The sequence below is a fragment of the Saccopteryx leptura genome, chromosome 2 (genome assembly GCF_036850995.1).
Source record: "Saccopteryx leptura isolate mSacLep1 chromosome 2, mSacLep1_pri_phased_curated, whole genome shotgun sequence".
Classification (NCBI taxonomy): domain Eukaryota; kingdom Metazoa; phylum Chordata; class Mammalia; order Chiroptera; family Emballonuridae; genus Saccopteryx; species Saccopteryx leptura.
In genome coordinates, this window is record NC_089504.1 from 270,335,312 (window position 1) to 270,360,067 (window position 24,756).

The 24,756-nt window shown below is 37.8% G+C and overlaps 1 protein-coding gene across 5 annotated transcripts in view; it reads right to left on the minus strand.

Moving 5' to 3' along the window:
• The window catches only part of RPS6KC1 (ribosomal protein S6 kinase C1), a 177,942-nt gene that overhangs the window by 15,102 nt on the left and 138,084 nt on the right, over positions 1-24,756 (minus strand). For all 5 annotated transcript variants that reach the window (XM_066361770.1, XM_066361768.1, XM_066361767.1 and 2 more), the window contains 2 exons: positions 20,237-21,811; positions 19,876-19,965 (listed from right to left, as the gene is read on the minus strand). In XM_066361770.1, the coding sequence (XP_066217867.1) occupies positions 19,876-19,965; positions 20,237-21,811 (1,665 nt within the window). The remainder of the gene's footprint in view (positions 1-19,875; positions 19,966-20,236; positions 21,812-24,756) is intronic.

The window sequence follows — 24,756 nt, forward strand, 5'->3', positions numbered from 1 at the left end:
CCTAATGACATTCAATTAGTCACTCAGCCTTATCAATATCTGCCCTTTCATTTCCATTTGATGGACAAAACATACTTATCAGTTTCCGCAGGCAGCCCCCAGCTCATAACACTAACGTTGGAAAGGCTTGATTTTAGGTAGTTAGGCTGCAACTTGGAAAGTAGTAACTGGAGGAGGCGCTCAGGTGCCCAGGCTTTTAACCAATACTTAGAAATTGATGTGTGGGAGAACCACAAAATTCTTAAAATAGCTTGAGCTTTAAGTCTTGAAGCAAAGGTCATGTAGACCAGAGAAAGAAAGAAGGGCCATACCAATGCAAAATACTGAAGTGACCCCATCTCTACAAACTTGGCCCATACCCCTTGCACCCACCCTCTTCTTCCGGGTTTCACCAGTATGTAGAGCTACACCCCTTTACACTAGCCCCTCCCCCTGCTTCTACTTCCTCAGCGGCAAAACGAAAACTGGGATATCCAAGTAATTCAAACTACTATGTGAATGACCAAGTCTCCTAATCCTCCTAGATCCATTTGCATTTATAAAATAGCAGCTTGTTTTAAAACCGAGAAATACCTATCTAACAACAGAAACTTAATTAATATATATTGTGACACATCCCTGTGGTAGAATATTACTATGTAAGAATTTAAACTGATGTATTCATGCAAGGTTTAAGTATATAAGCCAGTGTCTGGATATATTCAATTTTTTAAAATGAGCTAAAAATAATTGAATTCTAGTTTTAAAATTACGTATTTAAAAAAAAACAGAACACTGGTGAGAAAATATGACAAAATGTTTTAGTGATCTGTCTCTGGGGTAGTGAGATTTTTATTTTCATTCTACACTTATTAACCTACATGAATATCTAAGTGGTACAATTTTAAATGTGTAACAAGATGACAGGAAAACATTCAGGCTTGCTGGGACAGGAAAACAAAGCTGCATTTGGGGCAATGTTGCCTGAAAGTCTGCTCACCACACGTTTCCCCACAACTTTAATGTTCTTCTACTTTAGGAATCGGGGTCCCGGGCTAAGGGCCTTGAGAAATGCACTTGATCTCATTCATAATATGAGGGTTGGATCTGAGGGTCTCTATGTTAAATTCAGCTCTAAATTCTACAATTTTGACACTCAAGGGTTTCCTAAAATAGTGATTCTCTTTAAGGACAATTCTCTTAGGGGCTCTCATTCAAAATGCTTATGGTACCCCCTCCCAAATTCAAATACACTGCTCCCACTTCCATTCCCAACCTCCTCATAGAAAACCACCATCACCTTCAAAAGTGCTCTGAAAACTTTGGAAGGGGTGTACGTTCTTAGAAACTTTACCAAGGTAAACGAAATTTAACACGGTCCTGTCGACAAATAGAACTTTTTGCACATTTCCTTCTAGTCTAAGCAGTCAATACATCATTTTCCTATTCAAAATTCTGAAATGGCTTCTCATTGACCATTAAATAACATTCAAATGTCCAGCTTAATCAGCATGTATACAATCAGGCCTCCACAATGAGGTCTCAACCTATCCGATTCCTCCAACCAGCATACATATGGTAAGCAGCAACCAGGCGCTCTGCTAGGCACTAGGTGCTGCTCCTCCATAGAGCTCCACGGGCTAGCCACATTGCTACATGATGTGAAACTAAAGTCAGTCCTCCAACTGGCAGAGTCAACTACCTTTGAGTATGTTTCTGCTCAAGAATTTAAATTCTTCGGCCTGACTGGTGGTGGTGCAGGGAGAGAGCACTGACCCTGGACACTAAGGGCCCAGTTCAAAACCTGGAGTCTGCTGGCCCAAGCACGGGCTTGCCAGCTTGAGCGCAGGCTGACCAGCTTAAGCACGGGATCACTGACATAATCCCAAAGGTCACTAGCTGAGCCCAAGATTGTTGGCTTGAGAGAGGGGTCACTGGCTCAGTTTGAGCCCTCTGGTTAAGGCACATATGAGATGCAATCAATGAACAACGAAAGTGAAGCAACTACCAGTTGATGCTTCTCATTACTCTCCTCCCTCTCTTTCTTCCTTCCTGCCTTCCCATCTTCTCTCTCTCTTACAAAAAAAAAAAAAAAGAATTTAAGTTATTCCATTTTCTTCAATCATACAGCAAGTAGTATATATTTCTTAGCTTTATAATAAATGTTATATCTATTCACAAGTCAAGACCCAAAATTATTGGTCAGCCATCTGTTCTGACACGCTACCAACAAGTTTCACTTTCTGTATATGATTTGTTGCTTTGCTCATAAGTAGACATACACTGCACTATGATAATTGCAACAATATCAGCTAACATTTGACTGCTTACTATATGTAAGAAACTATATCTAATATTCAACATGTACTTTTTAAAATTTCCAAGCAACCTTATGGAGAACATATTTGGTTAGGGTGACTTTGGAGAAGAATATAGTAATTTAACATCCTGGGAAAAGAGGAATATCGATCCAATCAAAAGTTGTGAAACAATAAGATGATTACAGGTCTAGCAACATGCCCTGAGGATCTCTGGACTAAAGCCACATGCCAAGTTTCTGCTCAGGAAAGTTTCCTGTTAGAATTGAGCAGAAGGTCATTGATATAAGTCTATATATAGTGTAATCAATGGCTAGCAATTTATAAAGATTCCTTTTAAATTTAGCAAAAGGTCCAATAGCCATTACCAGTGTAGCCTAGACCACCAAAAGCAACATGTTACACCAGTTTCCCATATCAGGGCTGGGAATGTTCCCATATCAAAGCTCTGTGTGTGTGTGTGTGGGGGGGGGGGGTGGCAGGGAGTCCCTAAAATTACCAAATAAACACAATACATCTTCCTGAACATAAAGATTTCTACATATGGGAAGGGGGTGGGATATTATTTTACTATGAAAAGAAACACGGATCTATTATAGAACCAAATATAAAATTTGCATGGATTTGCAAGACAAAAGACTTCAAAGAAACTTCAGGATCCTATTTCTCTAGTCCCTGGGGGTACCCACTTCATATCACCTCTACAGTCAGAAGTACTTGGGTAGAAAAGTTTGAGAGGCACTTCATGAGACAGACAAGCTCAGTGAACTTGCTCAATGAGGGGGTCTAAGAATTAGGTTCATTGGTTTTATGCTGCTTTGAAATCCCTCGCAATTTTCAGCCGGAGTCTTTAACAGGTAGATAATGACCAAAATACCGCATCAAACCTGAATTGCAGCAGTGTCTGATGGGCCCCCATCTGACTCCATAATACTGTAATATTAACATATTATTATAAATTAGCTCCAATTCTAATTCTTAGAATAGAATTGTAAAGATATACTCTGAAACTGCACTGCCATAAAGAAGCCTGAGGTTGTGTGGCTGTCAAAAGCACTGCTCTAAATAAAGCTGCTTTACTTGATAGACACAAAAATTTAAGCAAAAACCACGAGTACTGATTTATATATAAAGTGACACAACAGCTACTAGGCACCAGGTGACTAGTTAGGAATATGTGTCTAACTTCAAAAGTTAAAGAAATACCAAATAAATTTGAGGTTATTTTAAGAATAAAAGATAGTGAAGCTGAGAAATCCCTTTAAAATCCTACCTTAAATTCTTTAATTTGGGGGGAGGGGATAGAAACACATTTTAAAGGATAAATTCTACCACTGTTTTGTCAATATTCAAAATATTTTTCCTGTAAAACCCAACATGTTAAGTTTCCATGCAGGCCCCCTTTGGGCCCCCCCCCCTGAATTCTCTATTTGCAATTTCCAGGGTGGTAAAATAGTACCCTTATTCTCCACAGGTGCGGCTGTACTGTAGGCATCAAGTCAAGTGATGTGGGGGAGGGGGCAAACTATTCCCAAATAAAACAAATTCTCAGATTATTCCCACAAAAGAGCTCAAAAAAACAGATAGTGATATCAAAGGATCCTAGCTATTCTTCTGAGTCAAAGAAATGTTCTGATTGGGGCCTCGTTATGCTCCTGTTTGAGCCTGGCTGGGTACGTCACACTAAGCTTCTCTGACAATAAGGGCGGCCAGACCTCTAACATTCTTCCTACCTGTAACTTTATGATCCTGAAAGTGGTTTCAAAAGCACTCATGAGTCTTTTTCATAACTTTTCTCCCTCCATTAAGCTAAGATGCCCAAAGAGTGGGATTATGCTAAAATGAGCTAGCATCCCTCAGTCTTTTTCCTTCCTAGACACAGCCACTCTTCCCTTTCCCTGAGAACTGGTGGCAAGTGAAATGAATCAGTGTCACTAAATCTAACCGTTACCATCTACTGATGTGATGGAGACAGAACCCCTAGCTCCACACTGAATTTGAAATCATCCAGAACTTTTTTTTTCTTAAGTTAGAAGCTGGTAGGCACAGAGACAGACTCCTGCATGTGCCCCAACCGAGATCCACCCAGCAAGCCCTCTATGGGACAATGATCTGCCCATCTGGTGCTCCACTGCTTGGCAACTGAGCTATTTTAGCACCTGAGTCGAGGGCAAGGAGCCATTCTCAGCACCTGGAGCCAACTTGCTCCAACCAAGCCATAACTGCGGTAGGAAAAGAGAAAGACAGAAAGAGAGAGGGGAGAGGGGAGAGGGGAAGGGTAGAGAAGCAGATGGGCACCTCTGAGTGCCCTGATAGGGAATCAAACCCGGGACATCCACACGTCGAGCCGATGCTCTACCGCTAAGCCAACTGGCCAGGGCCCAGAATTTTTTAAGGACATCAAAGATGTGAGGACAGTTTAGCAAAATACTAAAACTCTCACTTTAACATATCAATTCTCATATCCTAACAAAACACTTACTCTTATTGATTCATACTAATGATTCAAACTACCTTATTTCACAAGTGAGTAAGTTCACATATAACAATAAAGATATCACAGCATAAAACGTACTTTGCACAGCTTGGTTTTACTCATGTTTAACATGTTTACTCATGTTTAACGCCTCATAGAATACTCATCAACAAGCCAGGATATTTTTTCAGAAAAATAATGCTGCCTTCATAGCTCACATTGTCGAAGGGCTCACTAAAACATAGAATAAGAGTTTTACAGTCCTTTTGATAATCAGAGTTTAATAAGTCTCCCTCCTATAGCCAAAAATAAGAATGTTAACCTGATCCCAAACTGTAACTAAAACAAGCCTCACTCTTGAAAAGTAAAGGAGTATAAAAACAGACAGTTAGGACTCAGGAAACCCTAACATGTCTATGTCTGTAAGAGAGGCGAGGAGAACAAACCAAGTACCCACCCAGGTTTGAGGAAGAGCAGAAGACACTGGACTGCCCACGTGACCTCAGCATCGCTGAAATCACAGCTACTTACTTATCAACGGGCCCAGTCCCTGCCTTTCAGGACCACACAATCTAAACCACATAGGTGTGTCAAAAACAGGACTCGAAAATAACCAAAGATAATGTGAACGCTATGCCAGATATTTTACAGAAAATGGAAAATGTGTCTGGCTTCTTTAAATGAAGACCAACCTTTCTACAAAGCTTTATAAAGAGGAATCATCTTGCATTTCAAGCAACTGTGGTACCTTGACATCCCAAATTCAGACCTTACTCTTCTTTTTTTTTTTTTTTTTTTTTTTTGGTATTTTTCTGAAGCTGGAAACGGGGAGAGACAGTTAGACAGACTCCCGCATGCGCCCGACTGGGATGCACCCGGCACGCCCACCAGGGGCGACGCTCTGCCCACCAGGGGGCATGCTCTGCCCCTCCGGGGTGTCGCTCTGCCGTGACCAGAGCCACTCTAGCACCTGGGGCAGAGGCCAAGGAGCCATCCCCTGCGCCCGGGCCATCTTTGCTCCAATGGAGCCTTGGCTGCGGGAGGGGAAGAGAGAGACAGAGAGGAAGGAGGGGGGGGGTGGAGAAGCAAATGGGCGCTTCTCCTATGTGCCCTGGCCGGGAATCGAACCCGGATCCCCTGCACGCTCTACCGCTGAGCCAACCGGCCAGGGCCAGACCTTATTCATCTTTAACAGACATTACTATTGCAATGCATGATAAATAAGGGCACCTGATACTTCCCAGCTGGTTCTTGCTGGATTTGTTGAGGCACACCTTTAAACTGGTAAAGTCACTTGATTCTGTTGCCTGGCTTATCTTCTAAGGGAGACACACAGGTCTTCTTGCCCTTCCACTTACCTCGGCTAACAGTATGGTTGCCCACACCCACTTCAAAACCCTCCAGAGACAGCTCCATAGCCTCTAGCTGGCAGAATGTTCTGTTGCTATCTTCCTTCCAGAATATGGCAGGAAATACAGGAAGTTCAGAATTTTCTTAGATAAGAATTTTACATATAAAGAAATTCTATTTTAATTTAGGATAAGTATTTAAATATTTTTCCTAAACTGTTTTTCATTCACTATACTTTTTTTAATAAAGAGAATCTTAGAAGCCTTATTTCTTTTCATTCTCAAAGTAATAGTAACAGTGGAACTATTAAGAGGTCACATAATTCTAAATGAAAAAGCAGCAGTTGTTGTAAATAAGTGTTTATATATTAGATTAAACCAACATTTAGATGCTGAAAGAATTTGTCACATAAATGACATAGCAATCTATCCAAATATCAGAATGACAGAACAATTTTAAAGGCACAGGCCTATATAATACATTAAAATGACAATCAGGAGTAAGAATATTTTAGTGAAGAAGGAAAAATACATTTTTCTAATGGCATGGAATTTTTTTTTCCAAAATAATTTTTTTCATTTTTTCCAAAATAACATAAAAAATTTATTTAATTGACCTTAATAATTCCAACTCTTTCTTTGGAAAAGAAACATAAGTAACAAATGTGCATTAACTTTTGGAATATCTCTGATCACAATGGCATGAAACTAGAAATCAACCACAACAGAAAAACTGAAAAATTCTCAAACACATGGAACTAAATAGCATGTTATTAAATAATGAATGGATTGACAATGAGATCAAAGAAGAAATAAAAAAATTCTTAGAAACAAATGATAATGAGCATACAACAACTCAAAATTTATGGGACACAGCAAAAGCAGTACTGAGAGGGAAGTTCATAGCACTACAGGCACACTTTAAGAAGCTAGAAAAAGCTCAAATAAACAACTTAACCCTGCATCTAAAAGAACTAGAAAAAGAACAGCAAGTAAAGCCTAAATGTAGTAGAAGGAAGGAAATAATAAAGATCAGAGTGGAAATAAATGACATAGAGGCTAAAGAAACAATACAGAGGATCAATGAAACCAAGAGCTGGTTCTTTGAAAGGGTAAACAAGATCGATGAACCCTTAACCAGACTTACCGAGAAAAACAAAGAGGACTCAAATAAATAAAATTAGAAATGAGAGCGGAGAAATAACAAGTAACACAACAGAAATACAAAATATTGTAAGAAAATACTATGAAGAACTGTGTGCCAAAATATTAGACAACCTAGGTGAAATGGACAAATTCCTTGAAACATATAATCTTTCAAATATCAATCTGGAAGAGTCAGAAAACCTAAACAGACCGATTACAACAAATGAGATCGAAACAGTTATCAAAAAAATTCCAAAAAAACAAAAGCCCTGGGCCGAATGGCTCCACAGGGGAATTCTACCAAATATTCAAAGAAGAACTAACTCCTATCCTTCTCAAGCTATTTCATAAAATTCAAGAGAAAGGAAGACTTTCAAGCTCCTTTTATGAGGCGAGCATAATTCTGATTCCAAAACCAGGCAAAGACAACACAAAGAAAGAAAATTATAGGCCAATATCCCTGATAAACTTAAATGCTAAACTCCTCAACAAAATATTAGCAAACCGGATCCAGCAATACATGAAAAAAATCATACACCGTGATCAAGTGGGATTCATTCTGGGGAGGCAAGGATGGTACAATATTCATAAACCAATCAATGTGATTCATCATATAAACAAAAGGAAGGAGAAAACCACATGATAATTTCAACAGATGCAGAAAAAGCATTTGATAAAATCCAGCACCCATTTAAGATCATAACTCTCAGCAAAGTGGGAATACACGGAACATATCTCAACATGATAAAGGCCATCTATGACAAACCCACTGCCAACACCATAATCAATGGGCAAAAAATTAAAAGCAAACCCCTTAAGATCAGGAACAAGGCAGGGGTGCCCCATTTCACTTCTCTTATTCAACATAGTCCTGGAAGTCCTAGCTACAGCAATCAGACAAGAAGAAGAAATAAAAGGCATCCAAATTGGAAAAGAAGAAGTAAAACTATCATTATTTGCAGATGATATGATACTGTATATAGAAAACCCTAAAGTCTCAATCAAAAAACTACTCAACCTGATAAATGAATTCAGCAAAGTGGCAGGATATAAAATTAATACTCAGAAATCAGAGGCATTTTTATACACCAACAATGAACTGTCAGAAAGAGAAATTAAGGAAACAATCCTCTTCACTATTGCAACAAAAAATAATAAAGTACCTAGGAGTAAATTTAACCAAGGAGGTTAAAGTCTTGTACTCAGAAAATTATAAAACATTGATAAAAGAAATCAAGGAAGATATAAACAAATGGAAGTGTATACCATGTTCATGGTTAGGAAGAATAAACATCATTAAAATATCTATATTACCCAAAGCAATGTATAAACTCAATGTAATACCAATGACATACTTCAAAGATATAGAACATATATTCCAAAAATTTATATGGAACCAAAAAAGAACACAAATAGCCTCAGCAATCTTGAAAAAGAAGAATAAAGTGGGAGGTATCACACTTCTGGATATCAAGTTATACTACAAGGCTATTGTACTCAAAACAGCCTGGTACTGGCAAAAGAACAAGCATATAGATCAATGGAACAGAACAGAGAACCCAGAAATAAACCCACACCTTTATAGACAATTGATATTTGACAAAGGAGGTAAGAGCATACATTGGAGTAAAAACAAATGGTGTTGGGAAAATTGGACATCTACCTGCAAAAAAATGAAACTAGACCACCAACTTACACCATTCACAAAAATAAACTCAAAATGGATAAAAGATTTAAATGTTAGGCGTGAAACCATAAGCATCTTAGAAGAAAACATAGGCAGTAAGCTCACCGACATTTCTCGCAGCAATATATTTGCTGATTTATCTCCACAGGCAAGTGAAATAAAAGACAGGATAAACAAATGGGACTATATCAAACTAAAAAGCTTTTGCACAGCCAAAGACAATATGAACAGAATAAAAAGACAAACCACACAATGGGAGAACATATTTGACAATATATCTGATAAGGGGTTAATAACCAAAATTTATTAAGAACTTGTAAAACTCAATGCCAAGAAGACAAACAATCCTATAAAAATTGGGCAAAAGAAAGATACTTCTTCAAAGAGGATATACGGATGGCCAATAGACAGATGAAAAAAATGTTCAACATCACTAATCATTAGAGAAATGCAAATTAAAACCACAATCAGGTATCACCTCACACCAGTCAGAATGGCGCTCATCAACAAAACAACACAGGATAGGTGCTGGCAAGAATGTGGAGAAAGGGGAACCCTCCTACACAGCTGGTGGGAATGCAGACTGGTGCAGCCACTTTGGAAAACAGTACGGAGATTCCTCAAAAAAATTAAAAATAGATCTGCCTTTTGACCCAGCCATCTCACTTTTAGGAATATATCCCCCCAAGAACACCATAGCACTGTTTGAAAAGAAAAAATGCACCCCCATGTATATTGCAGCATTGTTCACAATAGCGAAGATCTGGAAACAGCCCAAGTGTCTGTCAGTGGACGAGTGGATTAAAAAGCAGTGATACATATACACAATGGAATACTATGGGACCATGAAAAAGGAAATATTACCTTTTGCAACAACATGAATGGACCTGGAAACTATTATGTTAAGTGAAATAAGCCAGGCAGAAAAAGAAAAATATCATATGACCTCACTCATTTGAGGAAACCAATGAACAATGAGAACTGAGGAACGGAATTGAGACAGGGGAGGGATGGAAGGGACCAGAGGAAAAGAGGACAGAGGGAAAAGGGATGATAGGATGGGATAAAGCTGAAGGGAAGGGGGAAGGGCACTGTTGGGAGGGGGGCAAGGAAGATGTTGAAGGGAATAAGGAGGAGGGGGGATACACTTGGGGTGACACTAGAATCTAAGTAAACACAATTAATTAAATAAAAAAAACCTCTGGGAATAAAAAGCTCTTTAGTGAATTAGACAATATGAAAATTGAGCCACATTCCTATAAAATTTAAAACTAAAGACCACATACACTTTTACAGTGTCAGAAGAAAAGTTGGTGTCAAAATTTTCCATGAATTCTGTAAGTGTTCAGTAAGATTTAAAATGCTGTTATAAATGATCAAAAATTTGTTAACTTTCTTCCAAGGGAGCCAGACTTCACTAATGGCCTTAGACAGGACTACAGAAAGGTTAAAAAAAAAATCTGATCTATCATTAGTGACACACTGACATACTTGGACCAAGGAAAAGAATATCTTTCTTCTGCGATGACTACTCCGTGTCAGCTAGAGCCTGGAAACATTAGTGCTGTGTTCCTACACAGACAGTCTTTCCCTGCAGCATCTGTTGCTAATTGAAAGGGACTAGGATTACAAAATTCTAGTCAATTTCTCTCACCAGCTCTTGCTGTGTATAAAGATTTTCTATGCAGGGGCAGAGCATTAGTCTTCCACTACAGCTGATGACTAAAGAGCAAAGAGAAAGAAACACAGAAGAAAGAATTTTTTGTATCCAACATTACATGGAATCAAACTGCGAGGAAAGGAACAGCTAAGCATATCTTTTGTTAGCTTGGTAAATCACTATTCTATAAATACAACTATTCACCTGTAATTATTCTATTAACGTCCTAATTAAACAATGGTATATGTCTTCTTTTGGGGTAGTCTTTTTTTTATATAAATCTTCAAACATAACTGTCAATATTATACCGACTATGTCTTTTATTTAGAAAATTAAATTTAATGAAATGACATTGATCGATAAGAGTACACAGATTTCAGGTAAACATTTCTACAGCATTAGAACTGTTGATTGTGTTGTGTACAATTATGTCTTTTATTTCTAGCTCCCAGACACAGTGCCTGGGACACAGGAGCCATTTAATACGTGCTTACTGAATAAATATATCAATCTTGTATTTGGTAGCACTGTTTATTCAATGCATTCAAAGCATCTCATGGCATTCATTTTCTTTTTTTAATTGAATGTATTGAGGTGACACTGGTTAACATAATTATTCAGGTTTCAGGTGCCCAAATCTGTAACACATTTCTGTACGTAGTATTGTGTGTTCACAGCCCCCCCAAGTCAAGTCTTTGTCCGTCACCACTTATCACCCCTATACCCTCCTAGGTCCCACCGGGCTCTTTTACAGGTGGTAGGCCAGAAAGTTCCAAACGTTATCTACAGCACACTCTGGCTGCTGAATGAAACAGATAAAAGGAGGGTGAGAGCAGAGGTCAATCAGCTGACGACTGCAGTAGTCCAGGCAACATATGATGGTGGCTTACAGCGGGGTCTTGGGGGTGGGGGCACTTCCCAGTGCTCCCACTGCAGAGATGATGATAGCTACAGTTTGTCCTGGCCCGAATGGCACATGACAAGGAAAAAGCTGCAAAGCCCAGGGAGCAGGAAGAAGACAGGATTGGGAGATGTCACAAATTTCCCCAGCCCTTTCCAATGTAAGGAATCCCAGCACACAAGTACATGAAATGCACTATAAATGTGTAAGCTAGTTATCATATCCGCTTGCAGGCCTGGAGACATAATTCGTAACACTTAGAAACTTTAGTTGAATGTTATCAAAATTCATTTAAGGGCACTGTAGGACAACCATACTACCTAGTGTTCTCCCAAGGAATTACTTTAGATATAGAGACATATTTTTTAAAGTTTCCAGTAAGAAAACAAAATGTTTTTAAATGAAAGCAAAACTAAAAGCCACACCAACTATGAAAATAAAATTTCGTTTTAATTCCAGTTTAGATTGTTCCTCTAATACCTATTGCCTAAATTATCAAAGTTTAGAAGATTAAAACTTAAAAGTCTGTTGGTGCACAACTGTTTGTGCATTTGAAATGAAGCATTTTGGAAAGAAGAAATTACTTGCCTAAGGTCTTGTGACGTCTCTGTGCAAAAGACCTTAATTCTCAGGGTGAGAGATGGACAAGAACCTGGAACTTCCATATCCAACCCTAGCCTTTCAAATTGGGTATTTTCTTCTTTTTCTCTGTTATATTATTTCAGAAAATGTTAGCTATTCAATTAGCATTTCTACATTGCATGAAGTCCTCCAACATTGTATTCAATTGATGATTCAAATGCTGTATTTGTCAAAGAGATCTGTGAACTGTTGAGAAGTTGTCTGTATCACATTACTCCAATTCCTTAAGAGTGTTACCCAGATGAGGCCAAGGACCACTTTGCAGAGAGGAGTCGGCTCAGCTGGGGCTCTGCTCTCCAGGGGGCCACAGGGGACTGGAGGGGTGTGGTGCTGGGTCCACCTTTTAAGCTTTCTTGGCTCGTCCCAGAGTCTAGCCTTGCTCCCTGACACCTCCACATTAATTCATCTGGCTTTCCGATCATTTCATAACCTGCAACCCTGGGCCTGTTTGGTTAGACGCGGGGAATTGGATGTAAGCACACCCCCCCATCAGCTAACTCAGGCTAGGCTTGACAAAACACCGAATCCTGTTTTTTTCCCCACTATCCAGCTCCGTTTCTTGTTGTCGTGGTGACCTAGCAACCATGTTCTGAGCTTTCCTGCAATTATTTGCACAACTTAAGTCAGAACTCCTTGATTTAACTTGATTCAGCATTCCAGAGCCAAGAATTACTTGTTCAAGGGAGCTCATAGGTATCATTACTGCACCATTTTCTTGTGAGATAAAATAAGAAATGGGTAACTACCATATGACTTCTGGTTGACTGGTTATAATTATAATTCTGAGCTCTATACAATCTTCTTTACTTTCTCACCCTGCATTTCTAGTAGAAAAAAACCAACAGCATGCCCCATTTTCCATTGATTATATCACAACAACTCCAATCTGAACAGCCATCGGGTGTCACAGTGTTACCTAACCAATGCCATTAAAGCTGACTGATGAGAAAAAGGCTCACTGAGAATTGTGAAAATGACAGGCGCAGACCCCGCCCCCTCCGCGGCTCGCTTGCGTCAGCCAGGCAGAGCTATGTGCACTATTAGAGGGACTTCAGGAATTTGACTTGCTTGATCATCTTAGTTTTTTTTTAAATATTAGCATTTAAAAACATTTATTTGAAGGACGTATTTGTGAATAATAGCTTAAGAGGAGTAAGCCCTGGTTACTTCATGGAGATTCAAAATGCCAAGATTTTACATGGGAGAGAAACTGATGATTCGGTCAGAGTATGTAGCTAGCCAGCAGTTCTGGGACATAGTGTTTAGCTCAGTCTTGCAACTGCTTTGTTAAATATCAGAGGTAAAGATAGTTCCCTTTCTTCTTTAAAATAACATGGTGGTGAGGCCAATTAACTGAATAGTTGCCAAAAATCAATTCAGACCAGAAAATTAAGAAGCAATGCAACTGCAGCTATGACTTAAAGTTGTAAGTATCTAGTCTCATGCTTCTCTGTTAAACAAAAAATTTGTCCAAGACCATAAAGAAAAAGATCTGGCATAAATAAGAGGTTAAAATTAACCTCCTTTTAAGGATTTAAAGCTTCAAGTAAACTCCCCCCCCCCCCATTTTCCAATATCAGATAGCACAGTGAAATGCATAGAGGTAATGGTTTCATACAGAAGAGGTAAAATACAATATCAATTCTTTTACCCTTACAAATGCTCTAGTTCTAACAGCTGAAGAATTTCTTCTCCTAAGAGAGGCTAATAATGTATTACCCACCAACGTGCCAATAAGAGAGACTGAACACTTAGCTGTCACCCTGTCTCCTTCCCATCTCTAGAGATAAGTCACATTCTGGCCTGATGAGAAGTATGATTTCAGAATGGGTCTATTTCAATATGGAGTCACCTTAACACAGAGGTGAATGTCGCTGGCCCATTGTCAGGGGGTTTGTAAGCGCTTCAAGACACATCCTATCTAGGGATGGACCCCAAGGTTCTAGAACCTCAAACCTACAGAAAGCAACCCTTTCATCTCCTTTCCATCAGAAAGGTTATACCTGGACAATGTAAGACTTGAATGGACTTGAAGCTCTTTTTCTTTATCCTATTATGGCTCTGTACTCAGGGCACAAGTTTCTTTAACATACACGGACTGCCATCAGGGAATCCTTAGTGTAAAATTTCACTTGAAAGTTACCAGTTCTCTCTCAAAGATATAGATTTTGTTTTTATGATAATAGCAACTGAAAGCAAAAGATTAAAAGCACTTGCTAATCATTCAAGAAAAAACATTAAAACATTTCCTATGTACAAGAGAGCTACTGTTGAAGTTTTGCTTAAGGGTAAATCAAACAAAAGAGTTACTGTTTGAAATAGAATGTTTAAATATTAACAACAAATATTTTACTCTTTTAAAATTATGTCTAAAGCTCTTCTTGCCTTTTCCTTCTTTCTCCTTTGAGGGGAAAAAAGACTACACCAGAGATTTAGCTGTATTTCCTGGTTATATCATTATTATTTTAAAATTTACACCTATATTTATTTGCTTTCTCTATCAACTTTGCATTCCTACAATTAAGACCCTTCATGCTTGATGAACTTACCCAGGATTCCCAAATTCTCAGATCTAAATGATTCTTCTTTATATAACTTTGTTTGCTGAGGAATCATGGCATCCAATTTCACCCTACTCAAAAGTTGTCTTGGCTTTTCCTCTCTAAATAAAAGTTATCTTCTGCCTGATTAGGCAGTGGTACAGTGGGCAGAGCATCAGACTGGGACACCGAGGACCCAGATTCAAAACCCAAGGTCACCAGCTTGAGTGCAGGGTTGCTGGCTTGAGCATGGGATTGTACACATGACCCCATGATTGCTGGCTTGAACCCAAGATCGCTGGCCTGAGCAAGGGGTCACTCTCTCTGCTGGAGCCCCCTGGTCAAGGCACATATGAGAAAGCAATCAATGAACAACTAAGGAGCCACAACAAAGAATTGGTGCTTCTTATCTCTCTCCTTCCTGCCTATCTGTCCGTATCTGTCCCTCTCTGTCTCTCTTGCTAAATATATATAGATATGTTTTATATAAATCCCTCATTCCTTATGTACAAACTCTATGAGTAAAAACGCATACTTAGAAAGTCCCCCAAATGAAGTAATTCTTTTAACCCTGCTAATGTTAGACAAGAAATCGTTTTGATCCTTGCGGAAAAAAATTCTTGCCCTAATAAGATGGACTTGAATTTTGACTAAATTTTGTATAAGAGGGGAATTAGATGATTTTACATCTGTGATCTTTTTTATATTCAACAAATCTATTTTACTATTGGTAAAGTAAGGCCGGGAAAGTCTCAAATAACTTGCAAAACAAGGTCATGCAATGAGTTCATGACTGATAGGAGACAAAAATTGAGGTTCAGCAATTTTCAACTCAATGTCAATATTCTACATTTTAAATTTATGATGGCCTCATGATATTTAAACCATTCATGGTCTCAGTCCTAGATCTAATTATCAAATACATAACTATCATACAGAGCACCATGCTTAAAACGCAACCAATTGTGTGTAAAACATGTTTAGAGAAAAGGGCAAGAGAGACTACGCTCAAAAATTACATGCCTGGACCATTTGATGAAGTCAGGCTAGAAGAGCACAGGATGGTGGTAAACAGATCTCATGCTCTAAAACTGAAATTGGCAGATAGTTTTCAGCATGGTTTCTCTATGTCTCGCTTTCCCCGTCAGCTGTGAGCTGTTTCCAAGGGTGAAATCGCCTGAGACAGGAAGTAAAGCTGTCATTTGACATCTGGAAGCGTGGAGATTGGGATTCAGTAAAGAGCATTTTGGACTTCTTCAATTTACACACATATTCACCTATAAATTCTCGAGTCTGACAAGTACTCAATAAGACATAGCAATGTAAATTTCGCACATTTACGAAGGCTCACAATGGGGTGGAAAATAAAGGTGAAGGGTACATCTCAACTTCTTAAGATTAGAATGGGACACTTAAGTGATAATTTCAGCATAACAGTTAACATATAGACAATTTTACTCACTTGTCTTAGATTACACATTAAACTTTCAAATACAGGTGTTTTCTATGCTTAATATGGGTTCTACTTTCTAGCTGCTTTTTATGATTACTCAAGACTGCTAAAAATACAAATAAAAGAAAAATACATTCTTGACATTTAATTTTTCCTTTATACTTAAAATGCTACAATAAAAATCATTCTATATTATGTTAAATGGTTCCAGTGATAAAACAAAAAATCCTTAGCATGTGTGTACATTTGCAAGTAGAAATAAAATCAGGGTAACTACAAGGAAGTCCTCTGGAGAAGAATAACCTGTTTACTCCAGTGTTTACTCTGTAACCTCTCACAATGACAAACAGTGGAACCTATCTAAACAGTATCTAACAGTCTCCTAATATGGCAACTAGACACTATTTTATTTATATTGTCATGCTATACACTCTACTCCTACTTTGGGGACTATTTCTTTGCTCTCTTCTCTTCCTAAACTGCATACTGATTCTCTGGTATGAAAGGAACCCATTTACCATAAATGATGTTTATTTAAAATAAAACCTTTCTAGAGAATCATCTTAGATGATCTCAGGATACAAAGTGAACCTAAAAGGAAGGGCAGCTACTTTGAAACAGGGCTGGGTTTGATCAGTGAATTCATATTCTCAAGACCCTCTTGCGGGGCCTGCAGCTGCAGCCATTTATTGGCTGGTTTTTCCACAGATGTAGACAGAGAATGCTCCATGGCTTTTGTCTTTTTGTTGTTGGATTTGTGTTCTTTAATATAAAAAGTGGCAATTTTTTTAAAAAGTTCTTCATTTTGTTATAGAGGCTTGTCAATATCAGACATCCCTGGTAGTAGATACATTGTTGAAATGACTGCGACTTTTTAAAATCTAAGATCACAAAGTTGGCAGCAACTATACTTAAATAACAGAAGGTGATCATTTGCATTTCAAAATTTATCTATCTTGCTTTTCCCCTCAATTAGACCAAAACATGTTGATTCACAGGTTTCTCTGTGTGTGTTTCTTTTCTTTTTTTAAACTTATTTATAGAGCAGAATAATGGCCCCCCTGCTAGCTTGGCATTTGCTCAAGTTTCTGTCCGTGCAAATCGAATCTGTTACTGGAAATTTTTCTCAAACTATAAAGGCATATCATCCACCCGAGTAAAAGATACATTGCTGATACTATAAAGGACAGGGCAGGTGGATAATGTTTTTAGGACAAATACGTGATAAGGATTCCCAGGAGGGAGGAGTGGTGGGGTAGGTGTTGCACACTGTTTAAACAGAAGTGAACCGTTCTCCCAATCTTGTGACAACTTCACTTTCTAACCAAACATCACTGGCTTAATATGCTTTACAGTTACTTGGACAATAACACTAAGGTTAGAGCTGGGAAATGGGAGGGCAGGGTTGTAGGAGAATTAGTTAAATCCTTAGTGTTTCTAAGGGCAGATCAAAAGAAGACTAAGCACCTATGTTCCCATGTATTTGCTGACTTGTGGTTAAGTATTGAAAGACTAGTGTATGATCATTACTCCACTCTTTGAGAGAAGGAAGAAAGCCTACTTGTAGTTTTTTCAGGACTGCTATTCAATTTTGAGACAGGGTAATTTACAAATTTTTGCTCCAACTCCTCTATCATTGTAATCAAGGGACAGGAGTACGCAGACTTAACTGAGCCTTGTGACTCTAGTTTTAGGACCATCTAAATTAGAGCACTAGCATTATTCTTTAGTTAAGGCCATTATTGGTTTTATTTTATCCTGCTGATAAAACAAATGAATAAGCCCAAGGAATGAAGAGACTTTCCACATTGTTCAATGCAAGCCATAACACTAGGACACTTTTGCAACTCACAAAGCTTGAAAGTACAATTCTCTTATGCAAATAATAAAAACAAAGCCCCTCTTCAGACTATAGCTTTTTTTGAATGTTACTGAAGGACAACCTGGACGATGAGAGCAAAAATCCATTAATGGTAGACTGCCACCTGCTGGTCAAGTGTAAGAATTGTGATTTCTGAAAAAAAAGGCTTAAAAATTAGAACTTGGATACTCATCCATTAATTTCAGTGTACAAAATTGAATGCATCTATCTATTGAGGAATGTAGTATGGTTTTGTACCACATATATTTAAACTCTCAGGGGGTCAACATGCTATATAAGCATGACTACACTTTTAAACTGAAGAAAAATAATTTGCTGGAATGCCATAGTACAACCCTATAGATAGTTTCCAATAAAAGTAACAACACTAACTGGAAATAATGAGTTAGTTATAAACATTAATGCTCCATAAACATCTGGTTTTGAAGAAAAGTTTGCCCCTGACTTCAGGATTTAATAAGATTTCAACTTTTTAAAAATCCTGATTTAATTTTGATTCTAAAACCTCCAATTCATTGTAATTAACACAGATATTTATGTATTAATATACTGGTGCCCAAAATGTCACTTCTTATCAAGTTAGAAAGGGGGAAGGCCTATTTAAAATACAGATATATATAACCATAACAAAGTGATTTTACTATGAAAAAAATTTTATTGTCCCATTAACTAAATCATACTAATAAGGTTTCAAAATACAGCATAATATTATCTACTTGAGAGAAACACAAAATGTGAACATGCCCTGTTGCCCCTAGGAAGACATTAAAACAAAAAGCCCTAATTTGGGGGAAGAAAGAGAATAACTGGTAAGAAGAAAATCCAAATCACTGTTTTCAGAAAATAGATTTAGGATATTTGCTTTGCAAGTTAAAAAAACTATGCTGTTCCCCAATACGGAAATCATTCTTAACAATGAAGGTTGTAACTAAAAACAATATAGCTCTTTCAATCCTAATTATAATCATTTCCCATTATGCAGGGAGACAATGTTAGCACATCAATAATACACTGGTTAGCTAGTAAGCACTTAAATACTGTATTAATCAACAACTAAGCAGATCATGTCAACAGAATCAGCTTGAACCTCCTTTGAAAGCCAGTGGGTAAAAAATGAAGAAACTTTGGCCATCCAAAGAGGCTGAATGCTAAGCAAAAGTGAACAAAGTTTCGATTCAAGTACAGCCCTACCTGACAAACAGAAACGAACTCAAATACAATTCATATGCTTACGTGAACTGCAATCAACAAAGGACCTAACACCCCAGAAATAAATTTCTAATTAAAAAAAAAAAAGACAATACAATAAGCGGAAGAGAAACCTGTTATATCAAATATTTGGCAAAATAAGCTATTTTAAAACAAGAACAATGTACTTCCCAAAATTTATCAAATATAGAAAGAACTCTTTAAAATTGGCTCTAAAATGCCAGGTTGGCTCATCCGTGAACTCACAACCGAGTCTCCTTTTTTAATTCTATATTTTATCCATATTTTTAGCCGTAGGAATTTTACCCTTTTAATCAGTTACCTCTTACACCTTAACAAAAATCATCCACTTAAGGAGGTTCAGGGCATTTCAAGGGTCCCTCTAAACACTAAGAAGTTAACAGATGGCCAGTTCCACGAGAAGCACAAACCCAATTTGCAACAACAAACACATGCATGCACAAAACTAAGGATTATAGAATGGTTTTGTCCCCAGTTTCCTTTCTTGAAGGGTTAAAGAGATCACCAAATCCAACATATATGTGAGCTGCTAGTGAAAACCACAACTGGCACAAAGAGGTGAGAGCAGCCGACGTCCCTGTGCTGGCGGGACAGGCAGGAGCGGGCTCTAACCTGGGGCACAGTACATCCTCTCCATGGCATCGCTGTCACAGGAATCTTCAACCTCACTCCACCTGCTAAAATACGTTAGCTGAATGTGTCCTAAAAACAAAACGACAGGAGAAATCAAAACATTTTTCTCTTCCATTTTCTGCAGAAGTGAACTGTAATTACTCCTTTTGTAGCTAAAAACAGTATCATTAAGAATAATGGCATCATTAAGTACTAGAAGCTATTACTGGGGGTGAATTTGCTGCACTGATAATGAAGCTCTAGATAGGAAATGAAGATACTAATTACAAGATAAAACGCCTACTCAGTTAATTGGAAGCAACAGCGAATAAAAAGAAATGCATTTGCAAAAGTTCCTGACCTCTATCATTCAATAAGATGTTGTTTGGGTTCAAATCGCGGCACACAATTCCCTCTCTATGTAAAGCATCGAGGGCTACCACCATTTCAGCTGCCCATCTTTGAATGCAGCCCTCAGGGATGTAAAACCTGGCGTTTAGTGCTAATTTTTTGTCAAGGTCCTCAAAAATCTGATGGATCTCCTTGTCTCCTCCTAGTGCGGACCCACAAGCTCCTGCTGCGACAGAGTCTCGCTGAAACAAAGTCGCTTCCTCTTCAGCCAAGTCCTCAGTTTGATCTGTAAACAACAATACTTGTTCAGTTTTTAAAGTGTCTGTGTTTGCATTATATTCATGAGCACCTGGGCCTGGGTCAGAAATAGGGAATAAGCTCTTTTCCGTGTTGTTTGCAGTCACTGCCCAGTCGACCACTCCAACTCCAACTCCTTGAAAGTTCGGATCTGAGCTGTGTAACAGAGATATGTCTGCTGAACTACCATGATCAACAGTGGCTACAAACAACATCCCAAGATCCCCGTGTGCATAGTGTTTCTCTGCTATGCCATGGGATGGGAGCCTAGAAGGATCGCTCAATTTCTCTGAGCCGTTTTCTTCTTGTGCTTGGCACTGTTCGGCACTTAGCCTGAGGCATAAAACATCAGGGGCTTCCAATAGTTTGCTTTCTATGATGCCTGTGCTAGTCTGTGTAAACTTCATGGGCCTGACTGCTGCACCATCTTTGGCTGGCTCCAATTCCCCAGGTAGGTTTACAAGAAGATCAGGCCTTCCTTCGTCAGTACCACTGATATCATCAAAAGCAGCATCTTTAAAAGAAATAACTGGGACGGAGTCATCTGAGCCCCTGCTAATGGTGTCCTGAGCTATAACTTGGCTTTCACTAATATTAAAACTCCTGTCTCTATCTGAAAGAGTAAAAAATGGTTTCAAAGGCTCTGACTTTAGACTATACATTTTTTCTTCAAAATCAAGTCCTAGGAGTTCACTAGTGCTATCCTTACTGTCTATCCTAAAGAATTCCATGGAGCTGTTTTTAGATCTACTGAGGGAATCTGATGTTCTTGGAGAACTGCCTGCTTCCAGGTCGTCATTTCCAGGGAAGGATTGCAGCTCGTGAGTGCTGGGGCTGTCACTGTCCACAACAAGGTGTGCTGGGAAGCCTTCAATAGCTTTGGCATCAACACCATGTCCTTCAGTCTTCATGAAAGGCTCCTCATCCAAAGACCCTGGTTCAATCTTTTCTTGCCCATATTCATTGCATAATGTTAAATAACTAGTAGTACATTCTTCTTCTGAACTTGAGCCGGAGTCTGGCCACTTTGGAGAGCTATCGTGGCCATCATCATCTTGGTTGCTATCCTCTTGGGAGCTCTGAGTAAGACTTGCCTTCAGAGGCAGTACTTTAAGCATGGTTCCACCATCACTTTCTCTGGACTCAAAGCTGCTGCTGTCCTGGAGACTAGAAGTTGGCTGTTGCAGGTGAACTTTAGTAAGTGTAGATTTTTCCACTTCCTCAACGTCAAAGTTTTCTTCAGAACATCTGTTTAGAAATTTACTGATATATGACCAGAGTTTGCCACCTGTGAACAAGAATAACCAAAAAAAATTTTAAATCCCCAAATTAATACTGACTGAAGCCATTAGAAAAGCAAAAAGCATTCTAATAATCAATTAAAAGCCAGTCAATAATACCTACCCATTAATATATGCAGTTTGCTAGAAGATAAGCATTTTAACAAAATGTCTTTTGTTATTGCTGACTAGTGAGTAAAGTTTCAAGCATATTTTCTAATGGCAATTATTTTTGTAATGACAACCTATTTCTTCCTTTGAAGGAAAATTAGTTATAACAAATACTAAAATGAAATATCACAGCTGAATTTCTGCTTTAAAATTAAATATAATTTAGCTTTAGAAACATATGATTGTGGTCTGATTTGTTTATGTAATAATTTTTCAAGCATGGCCCCTTGGTCAAGTGGAAATGCATAAATAAGTGCTATTAAAACTGTATACTTCACTGGGAAAAAGTCAACAATATTATTGCATTTTGAAAATGCCCAGTCCAGCATTAGAGGGGAGATTTGGCATCTGGTATATAATTATACCATTATAAGTGACATATTAATAATATTTTTCCCATTTTCTCCCCTCCCCATCCACATCATGTATGGCATGAGACCAAGTAATGCAATTGAGGAGTATTAATTGAGCAGTCATTAATGAGGCAAGGTATTGTAATTCTAATTCTGTGTTAAGAAATGTATCAGAAACCTATAAAAACCAAACTCATAGAAATCAATTTCATATAAGTCACAGAAATCAAATAAATAAAATAATCCAATATTTTACCAGCAATACATGTTAGGCATTTATTTCACCTTATTTTTCTTTTGTTTTGTTTTAACCATTAAAAACTAAATCTCTTTGGCTAATTAGAATCTTCAAATAAATAAACTACAGAAAGTATTTTACCAAACTACCAAAGCTCTATGGACTAGAAACAGTCTTACAAAAAGAAAGAATAATTAGATTTGATCCACAAATCTTAAAAACAGTAACTGCAGAAGCATACTTTGTGAAGATATAACTGTAGCTTCCAAAAAAGTGAGAAATAATGTTAAAAACAAAACCCTCCATTAATATGGTGAAGGCAACTTTTTCAGCACATTTTTAATGTTATTAAATAAGTATCATATAACAAGGGTAACTAAATCATAAGAGAAAAAAACCATTGAAGGTCAATGTAAAAGGTCAATGGAAGCATCCAAAAATTTTTTTCTACTTCACATTTCCCTTCATTTAGAGGAATTCAGTAAATACATAAAGCTCACAATACTATGCCTAACATAGAGTAACTGCTCAGTAAGGGCAACTATCATAATATTAATCCTCAAATACTCATACATCTCTTCTACCAGTGATCTAGTGAATAGTCTTCTGCCAGTTTGATAATCACTAGTGATAGAGAACATTACAGCATTTAATTCTCCCCTCTCGTTTTTCATTAGCTAACCTTCTGCCTACACTAGATTATACTTAGTTTTTCTTATTTCTCCATATTCAAACTGAAGTTTAAAGATTCACATATGGCTTTGAAACCCACCTACTCATGCAAGGAGCTGTGCATTGACTCCAGCTTTTCTCAGTCTTTTGACAATAACCACACTCTTGTCACACATACCACTACCGTGGCACACTAACAATAATGCCTGGATCTGATGCTGCAATTCTTATATGCAATTCAAAACAATGATGTGTTGTTTTCAATTCTCCTCAATATTGACTACTGTGAGGATAAAACCAAGTCTTTTCATCTTTTACTTTTCTTCCTAAACAGCATTCAGGACAAAAGAGGCCCTCCATCAATGCTTGTTAACACAGATGATAACTCTTCAGCTGTGACGCTCCAGTGATCAGCAGGAAACAGTATCTACTAAAGTACTAAGACAAGCTTCATTCACTTTCAAGGCAATTCTACCTAAATGAGCAGCTGAAATCTAAAAATCAATGTGCTTAAAGTCTTTATTTTTGCCCCCAAAATCACTTCTTTCTGACTTCCAAGCCATTCTGGCAGAAAAGCTTTGGACCAAACTTGGATTAGTTTCTCTCCCTTGTTCTTTCTACTCCAAACAATTTTCTAAGTCCTATAGAATCTATCCATAATGTTTCTCACAGCCTTCCTCTTCTTTTAATTTCCTTACCATGCTCTGTTTCTTGGAATAATGTTATAGCGACAACTAGATTTCTACTATAATTGCCCCCTAACTAACCTTCCATTTTACCACAGATCTTATGATGTCATTTCTCCATTCAAGAGCCCAAATCCCCTCCACCTACTGAATGATGGACCAGCACCACAAAGGCATTTGAACCCCTAATACAGTATCAACCCATGAGCTGGTCCTCTCCCTCAACTCCCCACATAATTCATCTGAACAGGATTTCTCCACATATAAACCACACTGGGCTTTCGTTCAAGCTATACCTACCACTTAGAAGTTTCTTTCCAATTAGTTTCCCCAACATCTGCTTGTCAAAATTCTATTCATTATTGAAGGTTCCTCAGAATTTGCTTTCTTTTAGCAATTTTTTTATATCTCCTCACTGGATACAATTCCTGTCATTTCTGAATCCTCGATATCACTTTGTCCCTCTTATGACATTGACAACATTCCATTTCATATAAAGAGTACGCTATGCTCTTATTATCTCCCTTACCAGACTGCAGGGTCTTCATAACTGCAGGGGGAGGGTTCTGTCTAGCATGTAAAATAATAGGTATTAAATAAATACTTATTAAACTGGGTGATAAAAGTTGACACTTTTACAAATTTTTTGAAAACCTTCCAAGAAAAAGGGTCTATAAGTAAATATTAATGTCATTATTTTTGGTCATACAGTCTTCCTATTTTAAAACAAATATATTGCTCTGTTGTAAAAAGAAATTTTAATACAGAAAATAACAAGGAAAACAAAAAATTAAGAATATATAAATTACACATAATCATTAGTAACTATTAGT